At 41.0% G+C, this 23,086-nt stretch overlaps 2 protein-coding genes across 7 annotated transcripts; both read left to right on the top strand.

Moving 5' to 3' along the window:
• Positions 1-16: 16 nt before the first annotated feature.
• On the top strand, positions 17-12,003 carry vps33b (VPS33B late endosome and lysosome associated). 3 transcript variants are annotated; one of them, XM_064989484.1, is made up of 24 exons: positions 17-74; positions 1,039-1,183; positions 1,513-1,593; positions 1,723-1,784; positions 2,466-2,515; positions 3,154-3,221; positions 3,317-3,362; positions 3,449-3,543; positions 3,768-3,872; positions 4,214-4,304; positions 4,538-4,615; positions 4,833-4,906; positions 5,009-5,095; positions 5,354-5,444; positions 6,021-6,095; positions 6,208-6,272; positions 6,681-6,735; positions 6,841-6,887; positions 7,287-7,419; positions 8,733-8,806; positions 10,654-10,755; positions 10,858-10,933; positions 11,078-11,197; positions 11,585-12,003. In XM_064989484.1, exons 2-24 carry the CDS (start codon positions 1,088-1,090, stop codon positions 11,662-11,664), a joined length of 1,851 nt encoding a protein of 616 aa, XP_064845556.1. In that variant the 5' UTR covers positions 17-74; positions 1,039-1,087; the 3' UTR covers positions 11,665-12,003. The 3 variants fall into 3 exon arrangements, with proteins under 3 accessions (XP_064845556.1, XP_064845546.1, XP_064845537.1); XM_064989474.1 differs by having other exon boundaries at positions 11,075-11,197; XM_064989465.1 differs by having other exon boundaries at positions 10,858-10,942; positions 11,075-11,197.
• A 178-nt stretch (positions 12,004-12,181) lies between these two features.
• On the top strand, positions 12,182-22,873 carry prc1b (protein regulator of cytokinesis 1b). Of its 4 annotated transcripts, XM_064989496.1 has the most exons (15): positions 12,183-12,342; positions 12,899-13,031; positions 13,342-13,464; positions 14,010-14,243; positions 14,732-14,902; positions 15,255-15,404; positions 15,828-15,975; positions 16,201-16,337; positions 18,685-18,780; positions 18,964-19,110; positions 19,377-19,487; positions 19,740-19,853; positions 21,269-21,457; positions 21,588-21,628; positions 22,243-22,873. In XM_064989496.1, exons 1-15 carry the CDS (start codon positions 12,332-12,334, stop codon positions 22,289-22,291), a joined length of 1,854 nt encoding a protein of 617 aa, XP_064845568.1. In that variant the 5' UTR covers positions 12,183-12,331; the 3' UTR covers positions 22,292-22,873. The 4 variants fall into 4 exon arrangements, with proteins under 4 accessions (XP_064845583.1, XP_064845568.1, XP_064845591.1 ...); XM_064989511.1 differs by lacking the exon at positions 19,740-19,853 and having other exon boundaries at positions 12,182-12,342; XM_064989519.1 differs by lacking the exon at positions 21,588-21,628 and having other exon boundaries at positions 21,269-21,380.
• The last annotated feature ends 213 nt before the right edge of the window (positions 22,874-23,086 follow it).

Here is a 23,086-nt window from a genome sequence, read left to right as displayed (position 1 = left end):
GTGCCCTCTATTTACTTGTTCGTAGTGAAACAAGATTCGCAACATCCCATCCGCACATCCGGAAACAAACAAAGGTAATGTTCATAGCTAGCTAAAATTGATAGAGCAGTTTTGGTTTATTTTACATTTTTAAATCGTCTAAATCGTCCAATAACCTATACAGTGACGGTATATACATTTGGTTTTAATGACTGTCGTCGTCCTTATTGCCATATACAGTTAATCATGGTGTGACTACTAAATCAGCTGATAACTACAGTATGCTAACGTTAGCTCTCGAAAACTCTTCTCTGTATGTTGGTTTTCAGGGTTTCAGGTGTTACACCCGCATTTGTCCCAATGTAAACAAAAATTCGACGCTCTGTTTTAACGTTTAGAAAAGTAAATAACCCGGTTTTCGAAACATATATTTCATTTCGGTGAGAAATAATTTGCTCAAATAAAAAATATACACTATACTGTAGCTGGCCCTGTTCCGCGATTAGCCAAAAGGATTAGCCCCCTCATTTGAAACTTGTGCCCCTTCAGTTTTTGTTGTAATGTCTCTATATAAAAATATTTAAAAATGATTGAGTGACAGGTTGGCACAAAATCTGTATATATGCTGCACTGTCAGCACAATAGACCGAGCACACTGCTGTGTGTGTGTGTGTGTGTAGGGGCACCTGGTCTCAGATCATTTCTTATTATTTTGTATTTAAATCCGAGACATTCCATTTAGTATGATATGTTATATTTCGTATGGTATGCATTAATTTGTGGATGTCCATCAACCATTTCGTATGATATTTGACAAATGATAAGTCATATTATATTTTAGGAATTTGCAAAACATACAATATATTACTAGCAAATTCTAGCTAGGTGGCTAACGTTAGCTCGTTGTCATTGTGAAGTTACCCACTCTGCAAAGAAGTCAATTCAATGTCTATTCCACATTGGTTCAACTTAATTTAATTGAAATGATGTGGAAACAGTGTTAATTCAATTAGAGTGTGCCCAGTGGGTAGCCAATCACAACTGGATTGTATTTTCCAGGGGGGTGAATGGTTGGGCAGGTGTGTCACTCTGTTCCACATCAGGCCCCATGGCTCACAGTGTCAGGAGAGATGCCCCTGAGCTCCCTGACTTCTCTCTGCTCAAGAGGCTGGCCAGGGACCAGCTCATTTACCTACTGGAACAGGTAGGACTACTCCACTCATCTTCCCCCTACTCAGGTTATCAATTGTCTTGTGTCTCAGTATCCACAAGTACTCACACAAGTCATGGATCCTATTAAAGGTGTAAAGCCTGGGTCAGTTTCCCAGACAGTCCTGGTCCTGGACTAAAAATCTGTTTCAATTGAGATTCTATAGGCATAATCTGTGTCTGGGAAAGCGTCCCTCTATGTTTCTGTAATGTATATTAGTCTCTACTGCTGGTAGCAATCCTGAATTCCTCTTCTGGGGATTGATTAGGTATATTCATCATCCTCATCATCATCATATTGCATTTTTACCCCCTGGTTTAAAGCTACCTGGGAGGAAGGACCTGTTCATTGAGGCAGATTTGATGAGCCCCCTGGACCGCATTGCTAATGTCACAACACTAAAGGTACATGTCATTGTTATGTTTCTGAATATTGCTGTATACCATATTGTTTGCCTGTCCTTACATATATCAGTTTACCAGGTTACAATGAGGTTCAGTCCTATACAATCTTTGTCACCCTTCTCCTTGTAGCAACATGATGTGGACAAGCTTTACAAAGTGGAACACAAACCCATTGTCAGCACCTCAGATCAGTAAGTAGCAAATCCGATTGTAGTTCCATAGATCTGCTTCTCTTTTATTGTCTTGGAGGAACAAGTATCACCGCCATAACAATGTTGTAACACCGCCATAACAATGTTGTAACACCCCCATAACAATGTTGTAACACAGCCATAACAATGTTGTAATGGCAGGGTAGCCTAGTGGTTAGAGCATTGGACTAGTAACCGGAAGATTGCAAGTTCAAATCCCCGAGCTGACAAGGTACAAATCTGTCAGGCAGTTAACCCTGAACAGGCAGTTAACCCACTGTTCCTAGGCCGTCATTGAAAATAAGAATTTGTTCTTAACTGACTTGCCTAGTTAAATAAAGGTATAAAAAAACACACAAAAAAACACAGCCATAACAATGTTGTAACACAGCCATAACAATGTTGTAACACCGCCATAACAATGTTGTAACACCGCCATAACAATGTTGTAACACCGCCATAACAATGTTGTAACACCGCCATAACAATGTTGTAACACCGCCATAACAATGTTGTAACACCGCCATAACAATGTTGTAACACCCCCATAACAATGTTGTAACACCGCCATAACAATGTTGTAACACCGCCATAACAATGTTGTAACACCGCCATAACAATGTTGTAACACCGCCATAACAATGTTGTAACATATCCTTAATAATGTGCCTTCCTTGACAGACTATGCTTCCTGATCCGTCCAAGAATAAAAACTGTCAAGTGGATATGTGGTAAGTAGAATGGTGGCACCCTGATATTGAAAATCAGCTGATTCATATTGTATGTCATTAAAGTGTAATTCTTGGGATGCCAATGCAATGAAAGGTGAAGTTAGCAACGCTATTCCCTTCCTGAGAAATGAATGACTGTATTACTGGCGTCCCAGACTTTGAAATGCCTTGTCTTTTCTGGATCAGTGGTATTATCCACAGTGCTTCTGGAGTACGTTGTGTTACTGTGCAAACAAAGGCTTCTGATTTAATGTCCTTGATCGGAAGACAATGAGGGAAATCACTCTGTTATGAGTTTGATTTATTCTTGCTCACAGATCAACTGAAGAAATGCAAAATTTACATGACTAATAATTGCAAAACATTCATTTAAATACATAACACAATACATTACATAAATAGAATACAGAACACTTGAAACATTACAGGACATTTTTTAGAATGGAAATTGAAATATTTAAAATGTGATTGTAAAACCAAAAAAAATTGATGGGGGAAACCATTAAAGAGGTAGAGTTATTATACAGTCTGACAGCAGTGAGTAGAGTGTCGTTTCCCAGGTGCTTCGTACGGGCAGTTATACAGGACGGTTCATGGCTGTTTCTTATATCCAGTGACAAATTGGTTTCTTTTTCCAGATGTGGTCAATGCAGACAAAGCATTTGGGAGATTCAGAAGATATAAGATCATATTTAGCCCTCAGAAGGTGATTATTATGTAGTTATTGTATACTCTCTGCAATAAAACAATTATATTTGTTTTCTTTGCTTATTCATCTCTCGCTTTCTGTGTCTCTTACAGTTTTATGCATGCGAGAACCTTTTGGAGGAGCAGGGAATCTTTGGTGGTCGGTGTCTTTTGATATTTCATATTCATATTTTGCTATTCCAGATGTTTGAATGTTAACAGACACTTTTTCACTCCCTTGTGAAGATGTGACTACTGACGAGTGGTCATTCTACCTCCTGCCCCTGGACGATGACATCATTAGCTTGGAGCTTCCGGAATTCTTCAGAGACTACTTCTTGGTAATGATAGACAGTAGTGCTGATGGGAGCTGTATTTAGGAATATAAGTCCCACTTTATGATGCAAAGATTATGTATTTACATGTAGTTACATAAGCAGGTACAGTGTAATAACAAATTAGTAACACATTTTGGCATATAACTAACAACCTAGTACTGGGACTAGCGTGGTTATATTCATAGTGCTAATTATTTTGCTAACAAGCATGACCTGTGTGTCCACAGGAGGGAGACCAGCGCTGGGTGAGAACAGCGGGTAGTGCCCTGCATCTCCTACACTCTGTCTACGGCCCCTTCTCTAAGGTGTATGGGATCGGACGATGCTCCAAGGTAAGATCAGCTCAGTACATCAACACTCTTTAATGTACTTTTGTATACCGCAATTCAGCGTTTAGCTGCCTTGTATACTGAATTAAAACAAAGCTAAAATACATCTGGGATTGTGATTATAGATGGTACTGAATGAATGATTTACTATGGGTGCCAGTCTGTTTTATGTTTCAGCCAACCAGTCTTTGTCTTGTTCATCAAGGTAGAGCTGTATGTTGTTGAATGCAGACACAGTCAGAAATCAGCACCGGTACAGATGATTTAGATTTTCAAACACCACGATTTAGATGAGATTCATAGAGTATGTGTTAACAGTATGTCTGGTCTCTTGCCCGGTTCAGATGGCGTATGAATCGTGGAGAGAGCAGGTGGAGGAGGGGGAACAGAGAGCGCGTCAAGCGGAGATCGGAAATGTGTTTCTCATTGACAGAGGTAGATCTTTCTTGAACTGTGAATCACGGCAGTTGTGACGTTTGTCTTATTTGTTGCCCTCATTTTTTGACATTTTAAATATGCTATTGGATAATGGTGTTATTCATTCTCACAGACTAACGTATGAAAATGCGGATTTGGAATGGAATTCTCCTTTACGTATAACAATAGGGTGATACTTGTCATAATAATAGCTGATATCATACTAATGTTTTCTCTCATTCTCTTTGCAGATGTGGACCTTGTGACTCCTCTGTGTTCCCAGGTTGTCTATGAAGGACTTGTCGATGATATTTTCAGAATTAAATGTGGTAAGCAATGATATTTGCTCTGATTACAGTCTCTACTTTGAAATAGCTATACCGCAAATAATGTGGTCTTTATATATTGTGTCCTAGTCAAGGACCACACACACTGAAGCCTCTTATTGCTGTATACCATTACAGTTACAATGCATAAAATGGCATTAAGATCTTATTGCATGTCCATTGTCTGTATGGAATTCTAATCCATCTCTTTGTCCTATAGGATGTGTGGAGTTTTGTCCAGATGTCACCTCCTCTGACAAGAGTATAAAAGTGATGCTAAACTCTCAAGATAAGGTTGGCCTTTTAGAAGTATAACACGGTTGAATTGATATCATTTCCCCATCACTGGTTTAAGGATGACAGTCTCACTGGAATTTGTGCGTGCTTCTATCTCAGGTTTTTAATGAGATCAGGAACGAGCATTTCTCCCAGGTGTTTGGCTTCCTAAGTCAAAAGGCCCGAAACCTCCAGACTGCATATGATGTGAGTGTTTCATTCTGACCATATTTACATCTATATGGGCCTTTGTGCTTCCAATTTATTTGTTTACCTTTATTTGCTAGGTATGGTAAGCTGATTGACAGCACATTTATAATTTCCAACAATTCCCCCCTGGTGAAGTGTTGCCCTGCGTGGATCCATAATATTTGTCTTAAATGTCCTCTTAGAGCTTTCTTTACATCAAAGAGTAGAAGTTCATGTTTGACGATTATTCATCTCTCTCCATCTCTGTCATTACAGAAGCGTAGTGGAATGGACATTAAACAGATGAAGACGTTTGTGTCGGAGGAGCTGAAAGGGTTAAAACAGGAGCATCGGCTCCTCAGTCTGCGTGAGTATTGAGTCTCTACTTCCCCAGAGTCAAATGAATTGGTTGAGACCATTTTTATGTCTGCGTGCATTTTGAAGGAAGTTGTTAACTGGTGTTAGCGCAATTTATTTTTTGTTTTTATTTAACTTGGCAAGTCAGTTAAGAACAAATTCTTATTTACAATGACGGGCTACCCTGGCCAAACCCTCCCCTAATCCGGACAACGCTGGGCCAATTGTGTGCCGCCCTATGGGACTCCTGGTCACGGCCGGTTGTGATACAGCCTGGGATCGAACCCGGGTCTGTAGTGACGTCTCTAGCACTGCGATGCAGCCTTAGACCGCTGCACCACACAGGATCCTATGAATGAATGGAAGTCTATGGTAACTGCTAGTATGCTATTAGATACAAAAGACTTTCAGTCATTGCGCTAACACTAGTTAACATTGGCTCGAGAAACTACCTCAACTTCCTTCATACTGGATGTAGAGACATACAAATGGTATCCATGAGTTCATCAGACTGTGAGGAAGTAGATAAAGGGCTTCATTGCAAAAATCCCGAAGTATCCCTTTAAAAAGACATGTCTCTCTTCAGATATTGGTGCCAGTGAGTCGATGATGAAGAAGAAAACGAAGCAGGACTTCCAAGAGCTGTTGAAGACAGAGCACTGTAATATTACATTACATAGGCTATACTGTACTTTGAGGCATATGCTTTTTCCCCATATGAATCCCATTTCCTGCATTGCATAATAACTGATACTTATTTCCCCACCCGACAGCCTTACTGGAGGGGTTTGAAATCCGTGAATGTATTTCCTACATAGAGGAGCATATCAATAGACAGGTGAGATTGTCTGGAAGATAATGGTACCATAGAAATATAATGAATAGAAAGGGCGTCTCCATTCAAGTCAATGATGTCATAATGGGTGGACTGGTAGCCATTCTGAGTGTACCCATGAGTTTACCAGTCAAATTGCCAGGGGTAGAGCCTCCAAACCCATTCTATTAATTATATTTCTATGAATGTTACATGCATAGAGGTAATCATAGTGCTAAATCAGCCCAATAAGATTTATATTGCCTGTTGTGTTCATCAATCATCCTGGCACATAATTGTTCTCTCCAACCACATCAAACTGTAAACCTTGTTACCAGGTACCACACTGGAGGAAGCTATTGTCCACCTTATTGTGTTATCATCCACCTTATTGTGTTATCATCCACCTTATTGTGTTATCATCCACCTTAGGTCTCTATGGTGGAAAGTATGAGACTCCTTTGTCTGCTGTCTCTCACAGAAAACGGTGAGACTTCACAGAGATGTTTTTTAACCAAACACATGAAAATATAATTTATCTCATGATAAGATTCTTAGTCCTTTTAAATCAGCTGTTTATATTTTCCTTCAGGCCTCCTTCCCAAAGATTATCGGTCATTAAAAGCCCAGTTTCTACAGGTGGGTTCTGGTATCATAAGTATTGTTTTGAATGATATATAGCACTGGTTGGGAAGAACTGGTTGCAATGATATCAGGCTGACATCTTTTGTGATGTCATGGTCATGTCGTGTACTAGTTGGGAAGAAAAATCATTTTAGTGAACAGAAAAATATGACCTCTCCCAGTCCCAGATATCTTGACGTTGTCAGGAAAAGAGACGTCTATACAACCAACCATTTTACAACCACAAAATGATGACATCCCAGACCAAATGTTGCCCGCTAGTGTATTACTGTGTAACATTGTCAGTGTAATGTGCATTTAGACTGGATTCATTCTGTATCTTTGTATTTCCATTGTTATTTTGTTGGAGCCTTTTCCTTGTTACATAGTTCTGTGTCCTATTTCCTCTCTCAGAGTTATGGCATTGAACACCTACTGACGTTTTCCAACCTGAAGCAGCTAGGCCTGCTGGTGGAGCAGCAGCCTGGAGAGACCCTCACTGTCATGGAGAGCAGAGTGGGCAAACTGGTCAACGACAAAACCGCAGGTCAGATACAGGCTGGTCTCAATACCGTTACTGTATTTAATATAGGCTGGGTCCTATACCGTTACTCTATTTAATACAGGCTGGGTCTCAATACTGTTACTGTTTTTAATACAGGCTGGGTCTCAATACCGTTACTGTATTTAATACAGGCTGGGTCCAGGCTGGGTCCCAATACCGTTACTGTATTTAATACAGGCTGGGTCCCAATACTGTTACTGTTTTTAATACAGGCTGGGTCTCAATACCGTTACTGTATTTAATACAGGCTGGGTCCCAATACCGTTACTGTATTTAATACAGGCTGGGTCCCAATACTGTTACTGTTTTTAATACAGGCTGGGTCCCAATACCGTTACTGTTTTTAATACAGGCTGGGTCCCAATACTGTTTTTTTTAATACAGGCTGGGTCCCAATACTATATTTAATACAGGCTGGGTCCCAATTACTGTTTTTAATACAGGCTGGGTCTCACTGTATTTAATACAGGCTGGGTAATACTGTTATTTAATACAGGCTGGGTCCCAATAACTGTATTTAATACAGGCGTTACTGTATTTAATACAGGCTGGGTCCCAATACTTACTGTATTTACTGTTTTTACTGTATTTAATACAGGCTGGGTCTCACATTTAATACAGGCCGGGTACTGTTACTGTATTTAATACAGGCTGGGTCCCAATACTTTACTGTATTTAATACAGGCTGGGTCCCAATACCGTTACTGTATTTAATACAGGCTGGGTCCCAATACTGTTACTGTATTTAATACAGGCTGGGTCCCAATACTGTTACTATATTTAATACAGGCTGGGTCCCAATACTGTTACTATATTTAATACAGGCTGGGTCCCAATACCGTTACTGCATTTAATACAGGCCGGGTCCCAATACCGTTACTGTATTTAATACAGGCCGGGTCCCAATACTGTTACTGTTTTAATACAGGCTGGGTCCCAATACCGTTACTGTTTTTAATACAGACTGGGTCCCAATACCGTTACTGTATATAACTACTTTGTTTTTCTCCTCGTTTCTTTTCCTGAGTGACCACCACTAATTGATGAAGTGTCTGAATAGGTTTCTTTAACCTGTCAAGTCATTGTAATAAGGAATTGGGATAAGGAAATTAAGCTAATTAAGAATAGTGAGAGACTGACTGATCTGAACCAAGTGAGGGTACAGTGATTTAAATTTGAGACTACTACTACCCACAAACTATACATCATAGATATACTGTACTTTAGAGTCCTGACAATGACAAGATGCTCTGCAAAATATCAGCACTTGAACCTTTCAACATGTTCTATTTTAGGAAAGCTGACTGATGCCTTCTCCTCCCTGGCCAAGAAGAGCAATTTCCGTGCTTTGGGCAGGAGGCTCAATCTGGTATGTAAGTCTTTTAATTTAATTAACAAAGCAATTACCATATTAAAATCATACCCATGTATTGAGTTACTTTAACTTCATGAAATTTCACTAAACATTATAAGGCGGATTCGTGTACACAGATTAAGCCTAATCCTGGATTCTCCATGAAACGTAGTTTTTAGTTCAGGACTAGTGTAACGGTTTTCTATAGGTGAAGGAGAGTTGAACCAAAATGCGGCGTGGCTATTGTGATTCATGTGTAATGAAACAAAGTAAACACGAATCAAATACAAAAAAACGTAACACGAAAACAACCTATACTGGTGCAAAGTAACACAGAACAAGGACATCACCCACGAAACACTCAAAGAATATGGCTGCCTAAATATGGTTCCCAATCAGAGACAATGATAAACACCTGCCTCTGATTGAGAACCACTTCAGACAGCCATAGATTCACCTAGAACACCCCACTAAGCTACCATCCCAATACATGTGAAAAAACCCCAAGACAAAACACACCACATACAAAAACCCATGTCACAACCTGGCCTGACCAAATAGATAAAGAAAACACAAAATGCTAAGACTAGGGCGTGACAACTAGGCTGGGAAATGGACAGGAAACAGTGTTTTTAGTTCAGGACTAGGCTGGGAAATGGACAGGAAACTGTGTTTTCAGTTCAGGACTAGGCTGGGAAATGGACAGGAAACTGTGTTTTCAGTTCAGGACTAGGCTGGGAAATGGCCAGGAAACTGTGTTTTCAATTGGCCAGGAAACTGTGTTTTCAGTTCAGGACTAGGCTGGGAAATGGCCAGGAAACTGTGTTTTCAGTTCAGGACTAGGCTGGGAAATGGACAGGAAACTGTGTTTTCAGTTCAGGACTAGGCTGGGAAATGGACAGGAAACTGTGTTTTCAGTTCAGGACTAGGCTGGGAAATGGCCAGGAAACTGTGTTTTCAGTTCAGGACTAGGCTGGGAAATGGCCAGGAAACTGTGTTTTCAGTTCAGGACTAGGCTGGGAAATGGACAGGAAACTGTGTTTTCAATTCAGGACTAGGCTGGGAAATGGCCAGGAAACTGTTTTCAATTCAGGACTAGGCTGGGAAATGGCCAGGAAACTGTGTTTTCAGTTCAGGACTAGGCTGGGAAATGGCCAGGAAACTGTGTTTTCAATTCAGGACTAGGCTGGGAAATGGACAGGAAACTGTGTTTTTAGTTCAGGACTAGGCTGGGAAATGGCCATAAAACAGGGTCCCAAACGATTTTGGCTGCGACCCGTTTTTGACATAAATAAAAAGTTGACTCCACCATGTCAAAAAACTGATGTTATCAACGGCAAATGTTTACATTTTGGCTATGACAGTCTATTATAAATCAGTCTGACTGTACTTTTGTCAGTATTTCAATCTGAAGGAAATATGGTTTGAAGTGACTAAAATGCACCAGGAAAGGTACAAGTTCAGAAGATCATCAGACAATAATGTTGTCTGATCTTCAGTTTGATTTAGTGCCTGGTCTTGTCCAGTCTGTTTTAATGAGTCCTGCGTGGCTTGTGGGCATTGTGGAGGGAAACAGAAGATACATACGTGTTCCTGAGAGTCTAATCTTACAGTAATGGGTCATAATATTTTGTATCTTGAACCATTTAAAAGATTGAGCCACATTTGTAGGAAGAAAACAGAAACCGCTCTGTTTATTACAACGGTATCTAGTGGCTACCGGAGGTTTCTGACAAAACCCTGGTTCTAAGAACCCAGAGCGATTTTCTTTATATATAGTTTGGGAAACACTGCCCTAAATTAACTCCATAACCAAACAGTATTGCAATGAAACCGGATGTCCTTACTATATCTATATCAAGGTGCCCAAGTCAGATGAAGAGTATGACCTCCGTGTCCCTCGAGACATGGCCTATATCTTCAGTGGAGCCTACATTCCTTTGAGCTGCAAACTCATCGAACAGGTGGGTGGACTCCAATATGAATGATCTCATGGATACGAAGACAGAAGTGTGGTTTCAATTAGTGATATAATAAAAAGTATTCCGCTTGTGCTACTTCTGCAGGTATTGGAGCGTGATGGCTGGACAGGGCTCGAGGAAGTCACCCGCATGCTCAACGGACATGAATTTGCAGTCACAGGCAAGACAAGTGGGCTTGACATTCACACTGAAATGTATATAAAAGGCATTTTTGAATGGAAAGTCCATTGAGGAAAGGGAAACACTCAGAGCATTCCAGTTCTTTATTTTCTCTCGCTCTCTACCTCCCCCTCTCTCTCAGCAGGTAGTAACGGATCAGACGCAAGGGTGAAGACCGATTCCCAGCGTATCATCCTAGTCATGTTCCTGGGTGGGTGCACCTTCTCAGAGATCTCAGCACTACGCTTCCTGGGCAGAGAGAAAGGTAAGGAAGGCTTTATATTGGGATTCTGGAAGGTGGTGGTACTAGAAATGTATCAGTGTGCCAATGTAGGGAACAGCAGAAGTCTTGAGAGGTGGGCCAGTAACCAGAGGGTTGCCGGTTCGAATCCCAATGCTGACAGGGAAAATGTAGAGGGTGTGAGCTAAGGAAAGATATATTCATGCCCCTATTTCTACCTCTATTTCTCCTAGGTTATACATTTATTGTGGTGACTACATAGTTTACAATACATGTTTTATATAGGTCAGGCGGGTTCTACATAATTACTTTGTACCATTGAAAAAGAGACCTTGGCTCTCAATTGGGATTCTCTGTATAAATACAAGTTGAATAAAAGTGGATAATGTGTTCTCTCTATGGTGTTTCTAGGTCTTAAATTCATTGTGGTGACAACAGCTATCACAAACAGTGCCAGACTTCTGGAGTCTATGTTGGACAACCATGCATGAGTCCTGGGGTCTTTCTATCATTGCCAATGGAAGCATCCAGCTTGTGGTCCAAGACATCATGGGGACACATACAGATGACATTTTGGACAATTTGCATCAACAATATGACAACAAGCTACATGCTTGCACCTGTTATTCAGAGTCTTGTATTGGAAGCAGTCACTGTCTAGGATAGATCTGATTCATAAAAAAAATGATTGACGTTGGAATATATTCCATCATAGTGCTATACCAACTGCAAAAGGTGTACAAAGAATGTTTTTTTCTGTCCACAGTACAAAATAAATATTGTTTTATTTGTTGTCTGTGATTTATAATAAATTATATTTATGAATCTTACGATATCAAATACTTGTAGGTAAATAAACAATGACGTCTCTGTACGGTGACATGTCTGTCACTTTACTGGTCATAACTGTTCGTTTTCTTAAATCCACGCCCTTGCGCATGCGCACATGGTACCACCATGTCTGGACGATGACATAATGGCCGTCCTCAACCAATGAGAAACAAGACCGCAATTTGATGCATATTTTTGAATCGGACAGAAACGGCTTGACTTGAGAGAGACTTAACACAGGCAAAGCTGAAGGACAGAGATCTGAGGATTTATGAGAGGTTTTGCTGCAAGCTTCAACACAACTGACTTAATTACTGGGACATCACGATGAGGAAGAGGCAAGTGAATTGTATTTGTAAAAAATATTGCATTTGGCATGCAGAATTGAAATGTCAAGCTAGCTGTTAGCCAATTTAACAGCAGCAGTGTTTTGTGACTAACGCTATACCTAGCTACCTATATAGAAATTGCAAGGTTACTGAAGATTATGAGTTTGCTAGCTAAATCAACAGTTTAGCAAACGTTAGATGTAAATTTGCCAGGAATGACTGACGTTAGGCAAGACAGTCATTCACAGACTAGGCTGCGAGCACGTTAGCTCACGTTACTGTCTGTAATACCACAGATATAACATATTTGATTGTACTATACTGTAACGTTAACAGTTATAGACTGGGTGTGTCTGCAAAGCTGAATGAAGGATGGACTGCTGTGTGCTATCAATTCAAAGACTGATAAATTACAATAGCAGAACGACATTGACAATAACGTTAATGCTGCAGTGCTGCCCCTTGTCGTTGCAACTTGCAGCGGTCCAGCAAAGTCAAGTAACTTTAACTAGTCATGCCAGTCCAAAAATTAAACCTTTTTATATATGTCCCCGGCCCATTCCAGTGAGGTGCTCGCAGCCGAGTCTGTGGCTTGCCTGAATAAAGCTCTCTGCCACTTGAAGGACATCTGGGAAGAGATAGGAATACCAGAAGACCAAAGACTACAGAGAACCAATGTGGTGAAGAATCACATCAAGGTGAGTCAGAACAAATTGACATTCAAGCATAGAGTGTAATTATTCTCAAAGAAACAACATTCTTAAAGCCGTGACACTTGTCTGTGCACCTGCTGTAGCTAGTTAACTAGCTAGCTCTGCTCCAGGGCGCCTGGTTAAGAGCTAGTACAGTAGCTAGCTAACCTACTTTTGAGGGGTGTGTTGCTAGGCTACATCACACTTATGCCCTATCTATTTAGTCTGCTAAATGTGAGATTTCTATATGTAGCTAATTCACAAGTATGTATTCCTTTCTATATGTGGACTGTCATTTCTGCACATCTCTCATCAGGGTTTGTTAGACATGATGATAACAGAGGAGGAGTCTCTTAGGACCAGACTGTTGAGCAGCATCGAAGCCTGTCACAAACAACTGGATACGCTGTGCTTGGAACTGCAGCTACCCCCATTTGAGGTAAGCATCCTAACAGTATCTAACAGGGTCTGCAAAGTTTTACTAGTATGCAAATGACAACCCATAGAAATATAATGACTGGTGGATAGGGATTCAAATCAATGTCCCACTCAAATTGCCATGGTCTGATTGGCTTTGTCCTTTCTAGTAATTATATTTCTAGGATAAAGCATGTACGGCTTACTATGATGATTTATGGACTTATTGCTGTCCATTTCTTGAAGATGAGTGGATGGAGAAAAAAAGGGCTATTATGGAAAATAAGGGAATTAGGCCATTCCAGTTTAGATACGTCCATTTTTGAATTTGAAGATTTCTTTGGATAAGTCTTCCAGGGTTGGGTCAAATTCAGGATGTATACTGAAATTCTCTTTTCAGTTTACTTCCTGAATACTCAAAATGTAAATGGAATTAACCCCAACCCTGGTGCCTTCCCTGGGTACAGATCTGGCATCAGTTTCCCCTCCTCAATACTCACCTTAACCATTAGTGGGGGAAATACAGTGTCTAGGGGCAACTTCACCCAATACCTTTTCTCTTACCAGGAGGAGCGGGGTGTCACCATGCTGCAGCAGGAGAAGGAGATCCGGACCCAGGTGGAGATGTTGGTGAAGGAGCGGACCCAGAGGATACAGCAGCTGAAGGCCTTGACGGAGCGCGACCAGGACCTATGTGACACTCTGTGTTCGGACCCCTACGCCCTCGATCCTAACGCCGTGCCCTCCCTGGAGCAGCTGGACGGCTTCCGCCAGCACATCGTCAGCCAGACCACAGAGAAGGTGGATAGGGATTTGTAATAAAAGCAGACCCTGGATTCACATACCAGTAGTATTTGTTTAAAAAAACATATAATGTAGCTGCACTTGATTGCGTTTACCTGGCGCAATGGAACTAATGGAATAGTCCCAAAGGAGCAAACCCCATGTGATATATCATGCAGGCTCAATCAAATACTCAAAGGATTTGAAAGAAAACATGTTATTTGAACGTAGATGTGAATGATGGTGCATACTTCAACCCTGCTCCTGGAGAGCTGCTGTTTGTTCTGCCATTTTGTTTCAGCCCGGCACTTATTTGCTGATTCAGCTACTCTCCGTCTTTAATCTAGATTCATGATTAGTTTAATTGTTTGTAGTAAAGCCAAAAAAGGTTGCCCCTTGATTCTGCGCCTCACTTAGAGAAAATAATATTGGGGGAAAACACTGATGTAAAATAATATACACATTTGAGGAGATCCCTAACAGCATATCTCTCTGTCTGTGGCCAGGAGCGGCGGCATGCTGAGTTTGTGGGCATCAAGAGGCAGATCCTCCTGTGCATGGATGACCTGGACCAGCTGCCAGAGACCAGCTTCGAGAAGGACATCATCTGCGAGGACCAGGAGGCCTTCTGCCTGTCCAAAGACAACATCGCCTCACTCAAACTCCTCCTCAGCCAAGTGAGAATGGAACTAATCCAATATGTTTGAGATGATAGTTTGAGCGATACTTTGCCATGTCTGTGCAGAATGAACAAAGTTGATCTGCTCACCACCACAATACAGTATAAAACCAGTCGACCTACACGCATTACATTTCTGCATTTCAACAATACTGTATCAGTTCATTATCACTTCACTATAGATCATGTAAATATCTTCATTTGCATTTTGTTGCTAATATCTGTCATTGGCTGTGTTCCAGGTCTTTATTGCAGTCGCGCCCCATGTAAAGACAATACAGATGTCTGAGAACGTGCCCATTTCCATAGTGCTCCTTTACTGACCGTCCTCTGTCTGTTGTTCTGTCTAGCTAGAGGAGAGGAAGGCAGAGAACCAGGCGGTGTGTGAGGCTCACAGGGAGAAGATCCAGGAGCTGTGGGACAGACTGCAGGTGCCCCAGGAGGAGAGAGAGCTCTTCTCAGAGCACATGGTCGCCTCCAAGAAGAAGAACCTGGATGCTGTCAGTGAACACACTTAGCTTCTGTCCCAAATGGCACCCTAATCCCTTTCCAGTGCACTTATTTTTGACCAAAGCCCAATGAACAAATGTTGTCCCTTACTTTCCTAAATATTCTGAAATAACTGTTTTTATTTATTTTTGAAAGATAAGCTTGAAATGGGCTTGGTCTAATTGACTCAACAACTTAAAACACATATCTAAGTTTAGCTTTCTTAATGAACCAGAAAGTCAATAGTTGTTTATGGTGTTAAAAAAATAATCTAATTGATGTATACCCCTCTGGTTTGTACCCTGGCTAGTCACCATTGTCTCCAGTACTCTATCTGGTATTCTAAAGCGGTTTCTAAACAAGGTCTGTCTATTAATCAAGAAAATGTTAGACTCAAAGAACCAAATTGTTCTCTCTTCTTTTTCACACCTCAGTTGGAGGCAGAGGGCAGGCGACTGATGGAGCTCAAACGACTGAACATGCGAAACGTTACTGAAGCCATCCGCTCAGAGATCGCCGTGCTCTGGGAGAAATGCTTCTTCAGCAGTGATCAGCAACAGGCCTTTGTGCCCTACTTTAGCAGTATGTTGGGTTTTAGGGTTTTGATTACAGGTTAAACACAAGCTTTGGTAGACCAATCAATGAATGAAGACTCAGAGAAGTCTTTCAAGTGAACAATGTGTTTTATGATTGTTAACTTATTAATCACATACCCAGGCATTTAGTTTTCCCTTTTGAAAAGGCAAAATAAAATCAATGTGACTGATTTGAATAATACATTTAATTATTTGTTTTTCCCTCCTTCAGATGATTTTACAGAGCAGCTGTTGGGGCTGCACGAAGCTGAGATCCTGAGGCTGAAGCAGCACTATGAAGAACACAAGGAGCTGTTTGAGGGGGTTCAACGCTGGGAGGAGAGCTGGAGACTCTTCCTGGAACTAGAGGTTAGCAGTGGAGAAGCACCGTGGAAACATTTTAGTCATTTAGCAGACGCTCTTATCCAGAGCGACTTGCAGTTAGTGCATTCATCTTAAAATAGCTAAGTGAGACAACCACATATCACAGTTGTAGTTTGCTGATAACGTCTTTATTGACAAAAATGTACAAAGTTGGTGCTCGTAGGAAAAGACAAGTGCCATCATCTTTATTTTTTATTTTTTAAATGGGCTTTAAAGGGATAGTTCACTTTAAGAAAATGTTTATTGCTTATTTTTTAATTACCTAGGCTGTTTCATCCAAACAATTTTGAAGTTAAATAACATTTTATTTTTAATTACAAAAAAAATATTTGTACAAATGACTAATTTTGGGGGGAGTCTTACTGTTATTGGCCCATACAAATGCATTAAATAACACATTTACTACATAGAAAGTAAGTTGTTCTGAAGTGTAAGAGATATAAGAAAGGTCAGGAAACTGTTGTTGTTATTATTATTATTATATATTTTTCTTACGTGTGTGTGTATATAACTATGAAGTAACACATGGAATTGTGTAGTAACCAAAATAGTGTTAAACAAAAATATATATTTCAGAGTCTTCAAAGTAGCCACCCTTTGCCTTGATGACCGCTTTGCACACTCCTGGCATTCTCTCAACCAGCTTCACGAGGAATGCTTTTCCAGTCTTGAAGGAGTTCCCAGATATGCTGAGCACATGTTGGCTGCTTTTCCTTCACTCTGCGGTCCAACTCCTCCCAAACCATCTTTTAATTGGGTTGAGGTCGGGTGATGGTGGAGACCAGGTCATCTGATGCAGCACTCCATCACTCTCCTTGGTCAAGTAGCCCTCACAATCTGGAGGTGTGTTGGGTCATTGTCCTGTTGAAAAACAAATTATAGTCCCACTAAGCGTATACCAGATGGGAAGGCGAATCGCTGCAGAATGCTGTGGTAGCCATGATGGTTGTGTTCCTTGAATTCTAAATAAATTACTGACAACGTCACCAGCAAAGCACCATCACACCACCTCCTCCATGCTTCACGATGGGAACCACACATGCCGAGATCATCCGTTCACCTACTCTGCGTCTCACGAAGATGCAGTGGTTGGAACCAAAAATCTTAAATTTGGACCAAAAGACAGATTTCCACCAGTCTAATGCCCATTGCTCGTGTTTCTTGGCCCAAGCAAGTCTCTTCTTCTTATTGGTGTCCTTTAGTAGTGGTTTCTTTGCAGCAATTTGACCATGAAGGCCTGATTCACACAGTCTCCTGTGAACAGTTGATGTTGAGATGTGTCTGTTACTTGAACTCTGAAGCAATTATTTGGGCTGCAATCTGAGGTGCAGTTAACTCTAATGAACTTAACTCTGGGTCTTCCTTTCCCGTGGAAGTCCTCATTAGAGCCAGTTTCATCATAGCGTTTGATGGTTGTTGCGACAGCACTTGAAGAAACTTTAAAAGTTCTTGTAATTTTCCGCATTGACTGACCTTCATGTCTTAAAGTAATGATGGATAGTCGTTTCACTTTGAGCTATTCTTGCCATAATATGGACTTGGTCTTTTACCAAATAGGGCTATCTTGTGTATACCACCCCTACCTTGCCACAACACAACTGATTGGCTTAACTTGATGAACTTTTAACAAGGCACACCTGTTAATTGAAATGCATTCCAGGTGACTACCTCATGAAGCTGGTTGAGAGAATGCCAAGAGTGTGCAAAGCTGTCATCAAGGCAAAGGGTGGCTACTTTGAAGAATCTCAAATGTAAAATACATTTAACACTTTTCTTTCTTTTTGTTATTACATGATTCCATGTTTTATTTCATAGTTTTGATAGCTTCACTAGTATTCTACAATGTAGAAAATAGTAAAAAATGAAGACAATAATGAGTAGGTGTGTCCAAACGTTTGACTGGTAGTCTACTGTCATTAAAAAAATGGTCAACCGGTACCGAGGGACATTCAGATGAGTCTTGTGAGGCCTGTGGGTGTCCTAGAGCAAAACAACCCATGTACTTTATACAGGGGTACTAGTGTGTAGCCCAAACTGTTCGGCCGGTATAGACAGAAGTTGGCAGATCGTCTGTACCAACTTCAGACAAGTCCCAAGACGCTTGTGGGGCAAAATGTTTCCAAAGAGGGTCATGATAGTTTGTAGGCAAAACCGTTTGGACGCTACTGACGATTTGTGCAAAGACCAATTTTCGGTATGTCTCATGGTCTTACAAACACCGCTCTGTCACCTTTCACCCCAAATGCTGAAGTGTTACATAAGCGGATGCAGTGGAATGAGACACATCAAATGCAAAAAACAACAACCTGGCATGACCTTTTTATCCCCACAGAAAAAAGCCACAGACCCCTCCAGGTTCACCAACAGAGGAGGGAATCTGCTGAAAGAGGAGAAACAGAAAGCTGAGCTCCACAAAAGCCTGCCCAAGGTAAATCCTTTTGACAAAGACAGGAGTCAGTATTATTCCCTTGTTAGGGGGTAGCTACTGTACATACAAACATGACAAGGCTCTGTTTCTTTCACCAGCCGTACATAATGCTATGCTATATGAACACATACTATACTGTAAAACACTTGGCTATATCCCTATATTTTTGTTTTGTTTGTCCAGCTTGAGAAGAAGCTGAAGGCTCAGATTGATGTGTGGGAGCAGGAGCAGGCCAGGGACTTCCTGGTGAATGGACAGAAGTTCCTGCAGTTTGTAGAGGAGCAGTGGGAGCTGCACCGCATCGAGAAAGAGAATGAGAAGCTGGAGAGGGTAAAGACATGGCTACTCATTTCAGGGCAGAATCCTAACTTGAGAGATACAGTATTGGTCCTCTTTCCTGGACCCAGATCAAACCTAGTCCTGGACTAAGAAGCATGACCAAAGAAGTGTTTTTCAGTCCAGGATTAGGTTTCATTTGGATCTGGGAAACCGGACCTATCATCATTTGTTACACACTTGTCTCAAGTTAGGGTTAGGTCTGTGCAGCTAAAAGCTTACGTTGTTACAATACTTTGATCTATATTTTATTGTAACAGCAACTGAAAAAGAGCAAGCAGATTGAGGTGGATATGTTGTATGGGACAGCTGTCCGGACACCTACCAAAAGGAGATTCCTTGGCACAACTACCCCCAGCAAAGCACGAAAGGTACCACTCCATTGACTTTGCTGCTGCTCTTTCTAGCCTTCATACTCATGGAACAATTGCGTGGCCCAATCTTAGCCTGGGTATCCAGTCTGTTTCTGGACTGCCTACGTTTGTATGACAAAGGTGGCTAAAGCAGAAACAAGACTGGACACCCAGGCTAACACAATCACTGGCTTGTGTTTTAAATAGTTGCGCATTAATAACGTGAGCTTTTGGCATCACTAACTAACTCTATCTGTGTGTTCTCTCCAGTTCAATGGCACCACCTCCAGCCTCTCTAGTGCCAACTCTAACAGCACCATGCGCTCAGCCTATGGCGGAACTGTCTGCCACTCTCCCTCCCGCCCCCCTCTGTCAGTCAACAAGGTCAATGCAGCATGTTTGTACAACAACTAACTACACTGCAAAAATATATATAAATGCAACAATTTCAAAGATTTTACAGTCACAGTTCAAATAAGGAAATCAGTCAATTGAAATAAATTAATTAGGTAGTAGTCTATGGATTTCACATGACTGGCAATACAGATATGCATCTGTTGGTCACAGACACCCTAGAAAAACAGTATCAGGTGTGACCACCATTTTCCTCATGCAATGCAACACATTTCTTTCGCATAGAGTTGATCAGGCTGTTGATTGTGGAATGTTATCCCACTCCTCTTCAATGGCTGTGTGAAGTTGCTGGATATTGGCGGGAGCTGGAACACTCTCTTGTACATGTCAATCCAGAGCATCCCAAACATGTTCAATGGGTGTCATGTCTGGTAAGTAATGCAGTCCATGGAAGAACTGGGATATTTTCAGCTTCCATGAATTGTGTAGCGACTCATGGAACATTATCTTGCTGAATGGCACGCCAATCGTCACGGTATCTCTGCATTCAAATTGCGATCGATAAAATTAAATTGTGTTCGTTGTCTATAGCTTATGCCTACCATTACCAGAACCCCACCTCTACCATGGGGCACTCTGATCTCAACATTGACATCAGCAATCCGCTCGCCCACACGATGCCATACACACACACACACACACACACACTGCCTGCCATCTGCCCGGTACAGTTGAAACCGGGATTCATCTGTGAAGAACACACTTCTCCAATGTGCCAGTGGCCATAGAAGGTGAGCATTTGTCCAATGAAGTCAGTTTCGATGCCGAACTGCAGTCCGATCAAGACCCTAGTGAAAAAGCTAGATGTGGAGGTCCTGGGCTGGCGTGGTTACACATGGTCTGTGGTTGTGAGGCCGGTTGGACGTACTGCCAAATTCTCTAAAACCACGTTGGAGGCAGCTTATGGTAGAGAAATTAACATTCAATTCTCTGGCAACAGCTCTGGTGGACATTCCTGCAGTCACCGTTCCAATTGCACACTCCCTCAACATGAGACATCTGTGGCATTGTGTTGTGTGACAATTGTTTGAGAGAAATAAGCTTTTTGTGCATATGGACAATTTCTGCAATCTTTTATTTCAGCTCATGAGACATGGGACCTACACTTTACATGTTGCGTTTTATATTTATGTTCAGTATACTTAGACGCTATTTAATTACTTTTCTCAATTTAGACCAGTCATTTGGTATGGCTAACATGCTAATCTTTGGCCATACCCTGACATTTACTCAAAGCAAACCATCTGTTGTGTTTTCTGTTCCCAAGCTTGGAATACAAACTGATGCTCTGTTTCACCATTTTTGAAGTGATGGGGAAATGGAATATATCAGTTTGGATTCTTTTTCTCCTCATCCATCTTTTCTCTGTGTTCTCCCCCATCCAGGTCCCATCGGTACGGACCCCGGGTCGCAGTAAGCCCCCTCTTGCGGGACTGCAGGAGCGCAACAAGGAGAACATGGGCCAGGTGACTGGACTTGGAGTCCCTCTTCAGAGCGGTGGGTTTAAAACCCTGGCTAGTCCGCAGCGTAACTTCAGCATTAACTCTGTCGCCAGCACTTATTCCGAGTTTGCGGTAATTTGTGTTTTTTTCTGTGTCTTATTTTCCACATTTGACTGTTTCTATGCAGCAACACACGGTCTAGCCATGAGAGGGGGTTTGAGTGGAGAATTGTGGCTAATTGATAAATGTATTCTGTTTTTAGACAGGCTTAATCAACACCGTAATCGAATCGGTTCAATCAAGGTTTGTTTGAATGTGTGAATTGCCTAAACTAAAACCATACACATCAAATAATTATTCCTGTATCCAAATAATTATTCCTGTATCCAAATATATGCATGTCATTAACCACTAAGATACATTCTTCAAATGCTTCATCCCTGATTATGTGCACAGGTAACAGTAGTGTACCCTCTTGTTAGTGTGTCCTTGAGGGCTCTCAAGCTAGGCTGTGTGTCGCTATTCACTGATGTAACCTTTTTACAACCACACTCCTAATATCCTTTCTTCAGTCTTTCTCTGGCTGTCACTGTGGTTGTCTGCCTTTTTAAATGAAAATGTATTTGGGAAATGTGCAATTACCAGAATTGCATATTTTCTAGATTTGTGTTTATTTACTATGAAATGAAAACTGAGGTAGTGTCCATTGCTATTTGTCGCTACTCAATTTGTTACCACTGCACCTTGGTCATGTTAATTAGGATATGCTGTAGCAAAATATTTTGCATGAAAATTAGCATTTTCTCATTTAGATCATACCTCCCAATTATACTCTGTTTCGTGCCAACTGAACACTAGCCTGTTGATGTTGGGTGGGAAGGGAATATCTATGCTTATCTCTGTACCTTTGTCCACAGCGAGACCTCTCCAAGGCCACTAACACCAAGAGCAAGCCAGACATACTGAACTCCACCATTGCTCACCTTTGACTCCCAGACACCAGACAATGACGCAGTTGGTTGATTGACATCCTGTGTTTGTGTCCCATCAAGTCCCCACCAGCTGTCATTTAAAAGTGGATAACTATCCCTTTTTTTTTTTGTCTGCGTTTCTATGTAAATTTAAGGTAATACTATATGTACATATATATATATGTGTGTGTACATACATACATACGTTCGTATGTACGTACATACATACATACGTGTGTGTATATATATGTATATGTGTTGTGTAAACTATGTAAGTGTTCGAATTAAAAAACCTTAAAGGTCATGTTATGAAATGTATCATATTGTAACAAACAATTTTTTTAAAGCACTAAAATGGCACAGATGACTATGTTCCTTGTATGTAAGATGGAGCAGACAGTATTGCCTGCAATCTCGTGCTCCAGATGGTTTTGGTGAAAGAGGCTTGGGGTAGCCAGTGTTCGTTCTTTCCTTTAAGCCAGGCTTTCACCATCTTATTATACTCAAAGCATACTGATCATGAATATTTTGCACATGTTTTCTATTGTATATTAAATCATTTATTTTACACTCATGAGTTATGTGCCGTCATCACTTTTGTTTTCCACAACTTGATTTTCTGTGTACGTACAGTACCAGTCAAAGGTTTGGACATGCCTACTCATTCTAGGGTTTTTCTTTATTTTTACTCTTTTCTACATTGTATAATAATAGTGAAGACATCAACTATGAAATAACACATATGGAATCATGTAGTAACAAAAAAATTGTTAAACAAATCAAAATATAT

This window comes from Oncorhynchus masou, chromosome 2, assembly GCF_036934945.1.
Source record: "Oncorhynchus masou masou isolate Uvic2021 chromosome 2, UVic_Omas_1.1, whole genome shotgun sequence".
Lineage (NCBI taxonomy): Eukaryota > Metazoa > Chordata > Actinopteri > Salmoniformes > Salmonidae > Oncorhynchus > Oncorhynchus masou.
Note: the sequence above shows the minus strand (reverse complement) of the source record. Positions and strands in the feature narration are given on the sequence as shown.